This window comes from Saccopteryx bilineata, chromosome 7 (genome assembly GCF_036850765.1).
Source record: "Saccopteryx bilineata isolate mSacBil1 chromosome 7, mSacBil1_pri_phased_curated, whole genome shotgun sequence".
Lineage (NCBI taxonomy): Eukaryota > Metazoa > Chordata > Mammalia > Chiroptera > Emballonuridae > Saccopteryx > Saccopteryx bilineata.
In genome coordinates, this window is record NC_089496.1 from 45,051,876 (window position 1) to 45,068,727 (window position 16,852).

The 16,852-nt window shown below is 39.1% G+C and overlaps 1 protein-coding gene across 2 annotated transcripts in view; it reads right to left on the bottom strand.

The window, feature by feature from the left end:
- Positions 1-16,852, bottom strand: part of HIBADH (3-hydroxyisobutyrate dehydrogenase) — a 100,204-nt gene that overhangs the window by 69,091 nt on the left and 14,261 nt on the right. For both annotated transcript variants that reach the window (XM_066239745.1, XM_066239746.1), the window contains exons 3-4: positions 15,318-15,427; positions 12,757-12,878 (exon numbers count right to left, since the gene is read on the bottom strand). In XM_066239745.1, coding sequence (XP_066095842.1) covers positions 12,757-12,878; positions 15,318-15,427 — 232 coding nt within the window. The remainder of the gene's footprint in view (positions 1-12,756; positions 12,879-15,317; positions 15,428-16,852) is intronic.

The window sequence follows — 16,852 nt, forward strand, 5'->3', positions numbered from 1 at the left end:
CTGCAAAGAAAGTAAGTTCTTAGAAATAAACTAGTTGATTGTTAGTAATACTACTAGTAATAAATGATAGCAATAATACAAACTCGGGATGAAGTGATCATCTTGCCTTCTCTAACCCATTCTTCTATTTTCTTAGGAGACAAATTATTCAAGCTGCCTCAGCCATGTTATCTTGGGCAGTGAGTCAGCAGTCCTCCCTGCACGTGTTAGGAACTCATTAACACATTATATAGGGACTCTTGTCCGTGACACTGTTGTAAGGGAGTCAGGCATGCCAAAGAATGCAAAAGAGGTTTTTATGGGCAAGTCTTCTCCACAACTAATTTCAAAGAAATCTTTGTAATTTATTTACCAAACATTTCTGAACTACTTGGGCAAACTGAAGAAAATCCTAGGCAAAAGGTATGCTCCAGAGACAAAAAGGATACCTAATGGGTACAGAATAGTAGGTGCAGGCGTGCCTCTCTTTATTGTGCTTTGCTTTATTGTGCTCCACAGAGGTTTCGTTGTTTTTTTACAAATTGAAGGCAAGCCCTTCCATCAGCAAAAGGATTGTGACTCGCTCTACTGTGGTGGTCTGAGCTGAACCTCCAATATCTCCAGGGTATGCCTGTGAAGTTATGGGGAAATGTAAATGGCTAACACATTTTTTTTTTTTTTTTTTTTTTTTTTTTTTTGGCTAACACATTTAACCCATTTCTGGTATATCAGTAATGATGAGCCTTATGTCATTTCTAAAGAAATGGACTTGTCCATCAAACAAAGTAAAAGAAAATTTTAATTACTTCAGTTACCAAAGCTTTATTTTTTATTATTTTTAAGTGTGTGTATACACACACACACACACTTAGAATTATATGTACATATTTATATATAGCGAGAGAGAGATAGGAAGGGAGAGAGATGAGAAGCATCAACTCGTAGTTGCAGCACTTTAGTTGTTCACTGATTGCTTCTCATACGTGCCTTGATGGGGGGGGTTGAGGGGGGCTCAAGCTGAGCCAGTGACCCTGGGCTCAAGCCAGAGACCTTCTGGGCTCAAGTCAGCAACCCAGCACTCAAGCTCATGATCCTGAGCTCAAGGCAGATGAGCGCAAGCTGAAACCACATACCTTAGGGTTTTGAACCTGGGACCTCGGTGTCCAGTTTGACACTATCCACTGCACCACCACCAGTCAGGCAGTTTTTAAATTTTATTTTTCAATTAGAGTTTACATTCCATATTATTTTGTATTAGTTTCACATGTGTAATATAATAGTCGGACAATTATAAACTTTACCTGGTGTTGCCTCCTCCCCAATATTTTGAGCACCCACCTGGTGCTACATACATAGTTATTACAATGTTACTGACTATGTTCCCTGTGCTGTACTGTACATCCCCATGACTATTCTGTAGCTATCAATTTGTACTTCTTAATCTCTGCACCTTGTTTCATCCAGTCCCCCAACCCCCCCCCCCCATCAATCTGGTCCCTGCATCTGTGCATCTCTTTCTGCTCTGTTTGCTCATTTATATTGTTCTTTAGACTCCACTTTATGTAAGTGGAATTATATGATATTTGTCTTTCACTAAAGCTTTTAAATACCACCAAATCAGACCATGGAGAAGCTGATTTTATTTAATATTTTTCAAGATTAATTCAAGTCTCTCATACAAAAATCAATGCCATAAAGTACATTTAAATTTCATAATATTAATAACAGAAGTTGATAACTTAAAAGAACTAAAAAATCAACACAGTCACATAGTTCTTTAAGGGGAAGAACCTATGACAATGAATTATATTAATCATGTTAAACCAACTTATTTCAAAATATTAAAAAAAGAAAAACAGACCGAGGAAAGAAAAGAACAAGCACGACACACAATGCTACTTTGTAATCAAAGAGCTTCAAAGACCTATTGTGACAGCCCCTCCCCCTCCACACATTAGAAACCACAGCACATTCGGTTATGAAATTTGGGAAAAGAATTTGCTTTTGGACAGAAATAGCAATGTTTCAGCCCAAAGCCAAGTGAAAGTGCCAAGTTATAAACCTCCCTAAGAAAATGTTTTAATGGAAATGCCAACAGACCCTTAACTATAATGGTGTTAGGTGCCAAAATAGAAATAATTTTTGTTTTTGTGGTCCCTTTACCATAAATTAGATACAGATCTAGTGGAAAAACAGTAGGTATCCCGTTCTATGAGCAGTAAAGGCCAAAACTGCACACTTGATTTTAAAAACAATAATGGGCATCTATGTGAGGATTTCATTAAAAGAATTTAGCAAGCAAGTCTAGTGCTCTAAGAGAAACTTAATAGGTTTTGTGCTTACTACTCCATATTCTAAGAATACCTCAAACAAATTACTAAAATGCAACCCAGCCAAGTAGAGTATAAAATTTTGTTTCCTGGTAGGGAACTGTTATACAAACATATACACACAAGTTCAATTATTTAATTTTGACATTAAACCCTAACTGGAGCAATACAGTTTAGCAAATCAATGAGGCTTGCCAGCACAGAAAGCCTTTGGTTAACTGTTACAAGTGCCACTTCACAGAGTCACTTCAGCTCAAGGTCTCTGTGCAAATCCACAGACACATTGGGCAATCAGTGAGTTTATTCTTCAATTATTCAAGCACAGTTAAGTGCTGTAATTATGCCCCAAGAGCAGGCTGAACAGTGCTGGTCATTAGTCACAAACAATAGTTTTTAATTTGCTTTATGTCTAGCATTCATTATATAGAGAGCTCATCAAACTGAAACTAGCCCAAAATGGTACAGCTAAACATTTGACATTAATGTGTGATTACAATTTTTATAAAGATGTGATTTACACAAGACACAGATAAATTAGGGCATCATAGTTAGAAGGCCAGTGTCATGGGCTAACTTACAAAAAGCCCAGTTAGCTTTACTTTGATAGCCACAGACTGCTGAACAAAGGCATAATTTTAAATGTCTGGGGTGCAATTTATAGGTGATTAAATTTAGCAAACTCTGAGTGAAACTACCTGCTATGTCCCAGTGATACAAAGATAAATGTTCCACCTGACCTGTGGTGGCGCAATGGGTAAAGGCGTTGACCTGGAATGCTGAGGTAACCAGTTCAAAACCCTGGGCTTGCCTGGTCAGGGCACATATGAAAGTTGATGCTTCCTGCTCCTTCCTCACCCTTCTCTCTCTCATTCTCTCTCTTCTCTAAAATAAATAAATTTTATATATATATATATATATATATATATACACACACACACACACACACACACACACACTTTTTTTTTTTTTACAGAGACAGAGTCAGAGAGAGGGGAATAGATACGGACAGAGAGACAGGAACAGAGAGAGATGAGAAGCATCAATCATTAGTTTCTCATAGTGGCACCACTTTAGTTGTTCATTAATTGCTTTCTCTTATGTGCCTTGACCGTGGGGCAGACCGAGTGACCCCTTGCTCAAGCCAGCGACCTTGGGTCCAAGCTGGTGAGCTTTGCTCAAACCAGATGAGCCCGCGCTCAAGCTGGTGACCTCGGAGTCTCGAACCTGGGTCCTCCACATCCCAGTCCGATGCTCTATCCACTGTGCCACCACCTGGTCAGGCAAATATATATATATATATTTTAAAAATTAATGTTCGACAAACTCACTGGGCTGTCCAGTGTCGTAGGGCCCCTGCAGAGCAGCTTCCTCCACTGAAGCGCTCTTCCCTGGCCTGTGCATTCACACCTCTGCTCAAATGTCACCTCCCCAGAGAAGACATCCTGTCCACTCTCTGCAAAAGGGGCTCCCCTTAGTCTCTGTCTCCTTCATGGTTTATTCGCCTATTTTTTCTTCATAGCACTTATCATTGAAATTATTTTTGTTTTTTATTTTTCCATTGATTTGAAAGAGACGGAGGAAAAGAGAGGGGGGAGGGAGAATCGGGAGAGAGAGGGAGAGAAGCCTGGTCCCACTGAGTGTTGCCCCAATGGCTGCTCCTCCTATGCGCCTTGACCAAGGCTCAAACCCCAACTCCAGTGTGCCAGGACAACTCTAGCCACTGAGCCAATGGCCACAGCCAACGTTTATTTGTTTATTCTATTTCTACTAAATTGTGAGCTGTACGAGGTAAGACTCTGGATATCCTTAAAGCGTAAGTTGAGTGCCTAGAACATATCCAGCACATGCAAAGTATTCAATATATGTTCACTGCATGAAACGAAGCCTGAACCATGCCCCACAACAAGGTGCTGTCAGGCAGAAAGAGCTAAGCCTATAACAGAAAATAGTAAATAACCTTGCAAGATCTATATTAATATAATTTTTAGTACATTTCAGTGATGAAAAAATGAAAACCTTCATTTTTAGTTCCTTTCTCTAAAATTTCCAGGCCCTCCCTAACATCCAGGTAAATTTCTTTTAATTTATTAACAGAAGAACACAAAAATGAAACTAAATATGGTAAGAGAAGTATATGAACTAACCAACCGCCTTTCCTCCTTACTTAAAGAATATTTAGGTCCTGGCCGGTTGGCTCAGTGGTAGAGTGTCAGCCTGGCGTGCAGGAGTTCCGGGATCGATTCCCGGCCAGGGCACACAGGAGAGGCGCCCATCTGCTTCTCCACCCCTCCCCCTCTCCTTCCTCTCTGTCTCTCTCTTCCCCTCCCGCAGCCAAGGCTCCACTGGAGCAAAGTTGGCCCGGGCACTGAGGATGGCTCTGTGGCCTCTGCCTCAGGCGCTAGAGTGGCTCTGGTTGCAACAGAGCGAAGCCCCAGATGGGCAGAGCATCATCCCCTGGTGGGCGTGCCAGGTGGATCCTGGTTGGGCACATGCAGGAGTCTGTCTGACTGCCTCACCACTTCCAACTTCATAAAAATACAAAAAAAAAAAAAAAAAAAAAGAATATTTACACCTGACCAGTCGGTGGCGCAGTGGATAGAGCGTCGAACTGGGATGCTGAGAACCCAGGTTCGAGACCCGGAAGTCGCCAGCTTGAGCGCAGGCTCATCTGGTTTGAACAAAGCTCACCAGCTTGGACCCAAGGTTGCTGGCTTGAGCAAAGGGTTACTCAGTCTGCTGTAGCCCCACGGTCAAGACACATGTGAGAAAGCAATCAATTAACAACTAAGGTGTCACAACGAAAAACTGATTGATGCTTCTCATCTCTCTCCGTTCCTGTCTGTCTGTCCCTATCTATCCCTCTCTGACTCTCTCTGTAAAAAAAAAAAAGTATTTACTAAAGGACTGCCAAATCTAACTCCAATTCCATTGGTTCCCCATGGATACATATCACCTCTGAGATTTCTAGGTGATCTTAACATAAACATTTGATTTCCAGAACTAAAAGTCCTTCTGTTGCCCTGGAATCAGGTGTATAAATCAAATCTGGTGTTACCCCCTCACTCTGAATATCCATAAAGGTAACTATAAGACAAAAGTCAAAATAAGTAGTAATAGCCCCCCCAAGATATAGCACAAGGACAGTATCTGTGCTGCCTAGCATGTTGCTGTGGCCAAACTGTTAAAGAGCGCTCCCTTTCTGGTTGTTAAGTATCAGGAACACTGCCGTACTGTGTTATTTTGCATTTTGTAAATATTCAAAAAACATTTTAATAGTATGTTTCCTTAATTCTAAACTTCCAATGTAAGGACTTCCTCTTTAAGTTGTTCTGAATACCTATTATTCTATTTGTTTTATCCTAACCTCACCACTTTGATCATAATCACACTTCCCCACGGCATCCAATAATAAAATATAGTATGTTGGACACAATAAATACGTATTATCTGACTGATGTTAGAAGTAGAGACAGTTCCTTAGTTTAAGCTGAGAGAGAAGTCAATAGTCTGAACATAAATAACCTGGAGAACAGCCTGAGAGGAGAAAGAACTGCAGGAAGGCTCAAAATAGTTAACATTAATCTTGAATATAAAAAATAGAAGAGTCTTGATTCAATCAACCATACTTTATTCAATTCCCACCGGAAGATATATGCTGGAGATGGAAATGAGTTAGACATGGTATCTGCCCTCCTCAGAGTCTCATGGAAGAGACAGGCGTCAACTTAAGCGTCACACAGTGGCCCTTGCAATGGCGTAGATACCACACTGTGGGACCACAGAAGCACACGGAAAACAGCTTCCGTCTTGCTACATAAAACAATCCTAGCACCCATCTTCTCTCCAGTGTAATCCTGCTCCACTCCAAGTCCAGCTTAGAAGCCACCTCTGAGGGTTGCAAACGAAGGCAACTGCTCCCCTCACCCCCCCACAGGTTTCACTCCCGGCAGTGCCTGTCAGCAGCGAGAGAGAAACAGAAGCAGCCACTGGGGGAGGTGAAATCGTCAGAAATAAGGTCAACAGTAGGTAATTGCCGTGCAAGAGAGAGAAGGCCACCACAGGATGGGACTGAAGGGAAGCGTGGGCAAAGGTGGAAGGACCTTATATGGAGTTGGGAGAGTAGGATTCTATATAGCAAGCGGGGGGGGGGGGGGGGTGCGTCGCGCAAGTCACTTAACCTCTGTGGATCCCAACCCCAATTTGTCATCTACAAAATAACAGACTCAAATTAAATTATTGCTAAGGTCCCAATTCTAAGAGCACAAAAATCAAAAGCTAGACATACTATTTAACCCCAGCAGTCCACAAGAATACCAAAACGACATTTATTAAAATTTTACCATGGTACCCAGATTTAGTAAGATCTAGAAAAGTATATCCTATCAGCTCACCAGGGTAGCTATACAGGTATCCTTAATCAAATATTCTCCTTGGTAGTCAGAAACAGAGACATTAAGTCAATTATCTATTTATAGCAGATATAAATCTTTTCTGAACTGGCTTAATAAAATATTTGAGCAACTTAGCTTTGGCATTAAAGTTGTCCTTTACACTAACTGCATTACAGTAATTCTCCTTCCAAAGGGTTTATAGCATTTGTACTAAATAAGCACAGCTAGCACACTAATTGATGAAATAAGTGACAAACACTTCCACATAATTATGGAAATAACTATATTGGCTCCATTGGTTTTCTACTGCTACATACATAACACTTGCCCCGAAATTCAGTGGCTTTATCTGCTCACAATTCTGTGGGTGAGCAATTTAAACTATCACAGCTGGACAGTTCATTGCTCGTCAGCCTGAGGTCACTAATGCAGCTGTAGGCATCTGGGAACTTGACTCGGGCTGGATGGTCAAGATAGCCTCACTCCCACACGTGCTGGTTAGCCTTGTCTCCAGCAGGCTAGTCCGGGCTGCGCTACGCAGCAGTGGAGGGCTTCCCAGCAGCAACAGAGGGCACTCAATGTACACAGTGCTTTTGAAGTCTATCCTCTGTAACATTTGCCAAAGCGAGTCAGATGGCTAAGCCCAGAGTCAATGCAAGGAGTGGATAAACTGTGCATTCAGAGATGTGAGAAATTAAGGGCCATTCGTGTTAATAATGTCCCACATTAACTGTTAGCTTGTTTTAGCCAAGTAATAAAAATGATTTTATAATTTAAAGAACAGCCTTCCATTTAGCAATTCTTATTTTCCTCTTAGAATAAATTAGAACTTCTTAGAAAATCTATCTCCTAATGCAATATGAAACAAGTCCAGTCTTAGGCTTGAGCTAATGACTGGTTTCTTCAGTCCAGCCTTTCTAATCTTCAACTAGAAGCCAGTCTTGAACTCTGCCACTGACCAAACAGGTACTTAATCTCTCTGGGCATTACTCCTGCCGCTGGTAAAATGGGAACTTGACCACCCGTCCTGTATGCCGCATATAGCTGTCTTCCCAGTTGAACTCAGCCTAAACTTTTCAACATATATTGAAGACCAACTATGTTTCAGGTATTTGCTGGGAAACAGGAACTAAAAAGATATTTCCACACAATGTATAACAATGTGATGAGTACTTTAAACACTGAAAGAATCCAAATGTACATAAAGCATAATATATTTATATAGAGGAATAACACAGAGAAGTTAAAATTAATTAACTACATGTGACAACCACGTAATGATAATGCATTGTGGGCACCGTGCACAGCCATCGGCCCCGTGGGCAGCAGAGGCTGACGTCTCATTCACATTGGGTTTGCCAAACCACTAACCTTGACGCCGGTTTCATCTACCCAGAGAAAGGAGTTCTTTTCCCTTTTCACCAGGGGCCTCCTGCTTAGCTGAGGCTGTGTCAGTACAGAGGAAGGCCCCCGGCTAGTTCTCACGAAGGCACAGAGCAGGCCGGGGCCATGCCAACACCACGGACGAAACACGGGTATGTGAGGTGGAAGAGCGAGTCACGGAACATGCTCATTAATGACTCCATCTCTATCCTGCTCCAAACCACGGAAAATAAACTACTGGTCAAAGATGAAAACATCGAGGTTAAACTATAAAGAAAAGCATGGGAATGAGTCAAATTTCAGGTTACCGGTTCCCACTAATCAGGGAGAGAGAGAAAAAAGGACAGAGAGAAGCACACAAGAATTTCAAAGCTCTAGTTCTTAAAACTGGGAGAGGGGTATATATGGGCTCATCACCTTTGGATACTTTATGAATGTTTTGTATCTATATTCAATGTTTATTTTATTTATTTATTTATTTTGACAGAGAGTGAGTCAGAGAGAGGGATAGATAGGGACAGACAGGAACAGAGAGAGATGAGAAGCATCAATCATTAGTTTTTCATTGCAACACCTTAGTTGTTCATTGATTGCTTTCTCATATGTGCCATGACCGTGGGCCTTCAGCAGACCAAGTAACCCCTTGCTCACGCCAGCAACCTTGGGTCCAAGCTGATGAGCTTTGCTCAAACCAGTTGAGCCCACGCTCAAGCTGGCAACCTCGGGTCTCTAACGTGGGTCCTCTGCATCCCAGTCCAACGCCACCTCCTGGTCAGGCTATATTCAACATTTAATCAAAACAATTGGGGGAGGGGAGACTTGCTCCTTGTACTCAAAAAGCTGAAACTCTACAAGAGGAAGAGGATCAATGGCTACAATGGAACAGAACATGAGCTTTGATAAGGCTGTCCAGTTTGACAGCTTCAGAAGGAAGCAGGTGAGGTGTGCCGGAGTGCTTGATGAAGTACTATGTACCGTACACGTTGATAACCACACAGGTTCAGAACATCTAGTTACACAATAATTCCAGGTTTCAGGATGATAATTGTAATCGTTTAAGCAACACTTGCCTTTTGATTTTTTTTTTAAAAAGTCATTTAGAACTTAAGTAAAATGGTATTATTTGTAATAAGGATGATGTACAGAGAGCCGCTACACTACAGGATGGGTCTACTAAATATTAACGTAAAACCTGGGAAAAACCATTCAACTACTATTCCGTAGGCTGGTAAAATAATACAATAAAGATTCCTTTCATTGACTCCTAGAATAATAGTTACCAGGCAGTAGAGAAAAGGCTGAACTAAAGACACCAATCACTTGCTCAAGAATCTATACAATTTATCTTTACAACCTATACTGGGGTTAAAAGCAAAAACAAAACCTTTAAATGCAAACCACAGAATAAGAAGTTCCCATTTATATTTTTAGAATACTATTGCATTTGCAGTATCTCTACATAAATACATGTAAACTTATTTTTTTTAAGTCTAAGATAAGAAACAGATGAGGGATAAAGGGAAAGGGATAAATTGGAGGAAAATCTTATTGTTTATTCAGATGACCTCAAATATCCCATGTTTCAAGACTGATGAATATGGAGCTTCTATAAAACTGTGGGCCTATCATGGCTGTCTAAGCCATGCTTTACCCAGGTCCCTTTTCCTTACTTGTATTTAGTTAAAATGTAATGACTTTTAAACCAGCCCATTAAACTTACAGAAAACTTCCTCTATTTTACTTTAACAGAGAAGTGAAGCCATTCATAACCTATCATATTAAAATATAAAAAAAACTATGAGAAGACAAGTATAAGCTTCTATTATATACCTTTAGTATAAATTACATAATGATAATGTGTCAAGCAGTAAGTTATCACAAAACATCTCTATACAAAGCTTTCAATCTATAATATAGTTCAGATCCAAGTGTAGTCACCATAATAAATCAGCAGTTTTTGCACCTTAAAACTACAAATAGGGCCTGACCTCTGGTGGCGCAGTGGATAAAGCATCGACCTGGGAACACTGAGGTTGCCGGTTCAAAACCCTGCACTTGTCTGGTCAAGGCATATATGGGAGTTGATGCTTCCTGCTCCTACCCCCTTTCTCTCTCTCTCTCTCTCTCCCTCCCTCCTCTCTAAAATGAATAAATAAAAAATAAAAATAAATCTTTTAAGAGTTCTGACTAAAAGGAATTGTTTAGTTATAGTAATAAAAATAAATAAATAAAAACTACAAATAGGGTTTACAAGAACAAAAGTGTCATTTCAAAGTTTTATCACAAAGAGGATTTTTTAAAAAGTTAGAATAACATTTAAAAATAAAATTGATATTTTTAATTATCAAATAATAATTATAGACTATACTCTCAAAACAAAAGAAGATCAACAAGATCATATGTATAATTTTTTTATTCTTTTTTTTTAGAGCGAGGAGAGAGAAAGAGAGAAAGGGGAGGGGGAAGCAGGAAGCATCAACTCATAGTAGTTGTTTCTCATATGTGCCATGACCAGGCAAGCCTAGGGTTTTGAACTGGTGACTCTGGCATTCCAGATCTACACCCTATCCACTGCACCACCATAGGTCAGGCACGTATCAATTTTGATATTCAATTACAGAACCACTCAAAGAAGAATTGGTCAGTTTAGTTCCATTCTATAAAAGAACCACACCAACATCAAGCTTAAAACTGCTTATTAGTATTTTCTGATCAAAATGCCTATACCACTATTACCTATACCACTATTAACCAATGTCAACCAAATAAATTTAAAAAAATAAAATTAAACTAAAAAAAATTTTTTAAATCACACAAAAAAATGCCTATATCACACTGTAAATCTTTACACCTAAATCCTACTTAACCAAATTCCATATAACAATTAGAGGGGCTAACAATTATTTATACATACACCTATATTCAAAAAGTGGTTCGTCATCTGACCAATGGTGACACAATAGATAAGAGTGTCGACCTGGTACGCTGAGGTCCCAGGTTTGAAATCCTAAGGTCAACGGCTTGAGCACAGGCTCACCAGCTTGAGCGTGGGACCATCAACATGATCTCATGGTCTCTGGCTTTAGATCAAACATTGCTGGCCTGAAGCCCAAGGTCGCTGGCTTGGCTGGAACCGTCCCCTGACACGGCCCTGTCAAGGCACATATGAAAAGCAATCAATGAACAACTAAAAGTGCCGCAACTATGAGTTGATGCTCCTCATCTCTCGCCCTTCCTTTCTCTGTCCCTCTCACTAATACACATATACACATACATGTGTGTATACATACATACATATGGTTTCATATATAAAATACCTTTACAAGACCATTAAGTTCTTTATGAAAAAACAGAAGCTGATTTGAATTAATATATTTTCCTATTTCTTAATTTCAAAGCCAATAATCAAGTTTAATATAACTGAAATAAATATGCAATTTCACTGTCTACCGCTATACTGTTATAATTATACGTGTGTGTGTGTATGTACATATGATATTTGATTACACAATTTTGGGAAAATTAAAAAATTATGAAAAACCGTAATACCTTGAACCCCACCATTCCAAAATATCCAGATTCCTACCATTAATATTTGATATAACAATAAGCTTTGAGAATTTTATTAGTGGGTCTCCTTGTGTCCCGATTGAGATGATCATAATTTTTAAATATGTTAATGTGATGCAATATATTTATAGATCGTCTAATATTATGCCACCTGTGCGTGCAAGAGATAAACCACACTTGCAGTTTTTGATCTCTCTGGATTGAGTTTGCTGGTGTACTTTTTCAAGTTTTTTTCCTATCTTCATGACTGATATAAACCTATCATTTTTCTCTGTCATAATGTTTCTGTCTTCTTTAAATACAAGAGTTATGTAGGTCTTGCAGAATGAGTTGAAAAGCACGTCCTCTTTTTTCCTACTGTCTGGAAAAAGTTGTAAAAAACTGAGATTTATCTGCTCCTTGAAATTTTGGTAACATTCATCTGTAAAATCATCTGGACCTAACGTTTCCCTTATGAAATGAATTTTTCTTTTTTTCTTTTTCTTCAATTTCTTAAGAGTTGTAAGATTATGGGGTTTGGGTGAAAAAAGGTGAAGTGATTAAGCAAAGAAAAAAATCTACAGACACAGACCACAGTGTGGGGACTGCAGGAGGGAAAGGGGGTGGGGGAAGGTGGAGGAGGGCAGAGGACAGACTGAGGGTGATGAATGAAGACCCGACTTCCTGTCATGGACACAATAATACAATCCACAAATGATGCACTACAGGACTACGCACCTAAAACCTGTGTACTTTTATTAACCAACGTCACTCCAATAAATTCAATATAAAAATAGTCATAAGATTATTCAAACTAATTATTTCTTGAATCTGTTCTGAAAGGTTAAATTTTCTAGGAATTGATCTATCTTTGCCCACAGCAATTCGGACCAAAAATTTACAGCTTTTCAGAATTGTGATGTCCTTTTATCTGAATTTAGAATAAGCAATGTATTTTGACAGCACTAAATAACTTAAGTCATTTTGTTTTTATTTTTAATGAGGGGTTGAGAATCCCTATAACAGGTCTAAAACCAGCTGGATATACCCTGGGTACCACAAAACCTTCATCACTATTTCTGACAAACAGAAATTGGCGTGCGTGTATCTTAGTCACCACTTACCACCAGAAACGGGGGCATCCATGAAAACTGCTCCCATTTTCTCAACTTCTTTGGCCAATTCTTTTGAAACCGCAGGATCAATAGTACTGGAATCTATTAGTAGTGAGCCTTTCTTCACTTTTCTAAGTAAATAAATAAATATATGGTTGTTGTTTTTTAAACTATACTTTTTTAAATTTTTTTAAAACTATAGTTTATAATGCTGAATAAGCATTTCATGTAATTACCTAGAGAATCAGAATCTGCTAAAAGCTGCCAGGTATCAAGGTCATCTTTGGTTTAGTATTAAAAGCATTATCAGAAGTTGCTCAAAATCTCGAATTCATTTACAGGTCAATTATAGCTCAAAATACAGCGAAACTCTTTCAAACAAACCAAAATAATCTAGTAAACTCCATGGTATAATTTTTAGATGAAATACACACTAACCATAATAATACTGGTAAGCTAAGATTTAACAATTTAAAATACCTATTTACTTTAAAAAGAGGTATTTGGTAGGATTTAAATGTGTGTTTGTAAAGTAGCTAGGTCTCTTTTAAAAGTAAATGATTTGTCTTCAAAAAGCCATATTGTGAGTTTCACATATCTACATTATTTCCACTAGGTAGAATAAATATAAGCAATTGGAATTTAGCCATTTGCTTCAGGATGGTGTATTCTTTAACAACCATAACTTTTTAAAGACAAAATAAAATATCAACCAGGCAGAAAGAAAAATACCAGAATGGACCTGGAAATCTCACAAAGTCTTTTTGTTCTTTAGAGTAAATTTATATACATACTTTGGCAAAAAGAGGAAGCAGCTTTTTCATATAACATATTTTACATCAATATTTAAATGGAATTCTTAAAGTAGTTTTGTTTGTACTGTAAGTACAGATATGCCTAAATAGTTCCCTTATAATCTATAATCCAACTGGTTAGGAAACTCTGATCTAAATTATAATTTATTTAAAGGACTATGGTTAACCTTTAATTCATGATTTTCCACAGTCCTTGCTACAGATAAACTAACACAGGAGATAGTTAATTAGAATCATAACTGGAAAATTGGAATTGAATAAATATAAATATTAAAGGAGTAAATAGATAACCACTGCTTAAATAAAGAAAAAACCTTTCTATAGCACACAAAATGCTTATAACAATTTTAGACATATGAATGGATCTGGCCCAAATGCAATGATTGTGTGTATTCCACAGAACAACAAAACAACACACTATAACATAGATCATCTCAATACGTAGTTTAACTATATATATGCAAACTAAAAAATAGGAATTACGTTTGCCAGTCTTCTGTGCTATTAATATTTTTAAGGTCTTAAAACTTTAAGAAATGGGAAATCATCTCAAAAATTACACACGCACTAGGGGGTGGAGAAATGATCCTGGCCCAGAAGAAAAAAAAGAACCACCCACGAGTAGCAAATTACAGTTCAATGTAAAGCCAAACTCTTTCATAGCACTGCTGGACAAGACGGCTCTGGGAGTTGGCCACCCTCTTTCTTAATAAAGGACATAGGATTTGTGTCCACACAAGTTTTTAGCGACGTTTTCTGAAGAGGTGAAGCAGAACCATAATTGGAACAGACTGGGTAACAAAGAGAGCGAGGTCACCTTTGGACCACACACCCTATGGGCCTGACAGCGCCGTCCAAATGAGTGTCTTTCAACCTTCCCTGAAATCTAAACATTTACCTTATCAGTTTTCTACTATCCAAGTTATCTTTTGCTTCCAAGTTTGTCAGTTTTCCAAAGCAATTCAATTTCCAAAAACCTCAAACTTCATGTTAGTACAGCTTTATAAAACTAAACCCTTTCTTTTTAAGGCCTTCATGTGTCCTCAGGGCCAGTTTGTTCTGCCTCCTTGCTGAAAATCGGCAACAAAACAAGTCAGGAACTGGACCCAGTAAGACCTGAAAACTAAGTTGAGAATCCAACCGCTGGCATCCAAACATAACCACAAGGGTTTGGCAATAGGCGCAATTAACCAAAAGGTTCTCAAAGCCAGGGAAGCTAGGCACTGGCTAGGAAACTCTGACCTAAATTATATTTTATTTAAAGAGCAACTGCTAACCTTTAATTCCAACTCCTCAAAGTTCTTACTGCAGATGTACTAACCCAGAGGACATACAATAACTTTTTATTATATAATAAAATGTTAAATAATGGTGTTCTTTCCAATGTTTGGTTTTATTTTTCATAGAAACCTTTCCCTGAATTTCTGTAAACCATATTAGGCTTGTAACATTTCATGCAAGCTTTAAAAGTCTCTTAAACATGTTACCAATGAAAGCATAAGTTTAATGCAAGAGTTAAAGGAAAGAAACAGAAGCAAAAAAAAAAAAAAGCATTCCCAAAAGTCACATACTTGACTTCAGTGAAAAAACAAACCCCTTACAATGAGAAAGAAACCACACCATTCGCTTTTAAGAAATTAGAAAACAGTATGGAAAGCTTTTATAAACATAACTGTAATTTCTTAATAGTTCTAACAAATGTGAAACTCATGAACTATCAATATGAGAAAATATCCACAGTTGAGAAATACATACTTTAGAATTCCATTTGCTCCAGAATAAACTTCAACTGCATTCATACTGGTGGGTAACATTGTAATAATTCTGTCAGCTTTTTCAGCTACATCTGCTGGGGAAGACACTACCTTTAAGAAAAATTAAAAAGGCACATTTAAATTAAAATGTAAGCAGTTTCTACAGCACAAGTAGGATCTACTTTTTTATGCATAGAACAAATGCCGGTAACAGTGACAGTGAATAAAAACTCATCCTGTTTCCAAATGACCAAATAAAAAGTTTACTGCCTAAAATAGAGTCCGTTTCTTACACATATACAGATGCAGTTGCTGTGGAATCAAATCTACTGTTTATTTTTAAAAGTGTGAAGTGAATGGAGGGGGAAAGGGCAAAACCCAACAGTCCTGGGAACAGACTCACTTCTCATGGATTCCTCGCACTTGGGATTCTTCAACAGCATACTTTTTGGTAGATGCTTCCACTAAGAAAAACATTACACATTCTAGTACAACAGGGGCTGGTAACCAAAGGATTCACCAGTGATTTCAATGGGCAGCATGATCCCCCGGTAAAATGATCAGGCCCCAATCTTCCAAGCTCCCTTTGGAAAAAAAAACAGAAAAACCCCGCCTGTTTCAGAAAATTAAAGGTCAGGGCAAGGGCAGGAGCACTCCCTGCACTGGTTCTGAGAATGCCAGCTGCCAGGACCCATGTGGAAACTATGTATGAAAGAGAGACAAACAGGGATCAGGTATGCTCTCCTTTCAGCCCTCATTTCTGCTTCGGTGATGGCCATGCACATGCTGGAAAGGTGCTCTGTCTTCTGTGTGTGTGCGTGCCCGCGTGGGTGTGCGTGCCCAGGTGGGTGTGCGTGCCCGGGTGGGTGTGCGTGCCCGGGTGGGTGTGCGTGCCCGCGTGGGTGTGCGTGTCCACGTGGGTGTGCACACTCTCACTCTCATCCCCGACGCCCCGCTCTCTCCCTCATCCACACCTCCACTCACCTGGCCGGCAAGGCAGCCAAAGAGGTCGGGAGAGCCCGGAGCTTACTCCTTGACTCAAACTCTCCTTTACCAGAAAGAATCCATCACCCCACCTGTCACAAAACTCCTCTAAAGCCTATTTCTCTTTAGAGAAAGACAAAAGATTATCAAGAGGATAATCGAAGATTTCTCCATGGAATGCTCGACATGCGTGTTATAAACTGACATGTTTCTACTAGGAAGTATGGAGCGACTCGACATACGTGTTATAAACTGACATGTTTCTACTAGGAAGCATGGAGCGACTCGACATGCGTGTTATAAACTGACAGGTTTCTACTAGGAAGTATGGAGCGACTCGACATGCGTGTTATAAACTGACATGTTTCTACTAGGAAGCATGGAGCAACTCGACATACGTGTTATAAACTGACATGTTTCTACTAGGAAGCATGGAGCGACTCGACATGTGTGTTATAAACTGACAGGTTTCTACTAGGAAGCATGGAGCGACTCGACATGCGTGTTATAAACTGACAGGTTTCTACTAGGAAGCATGGAGCGACTCGACAT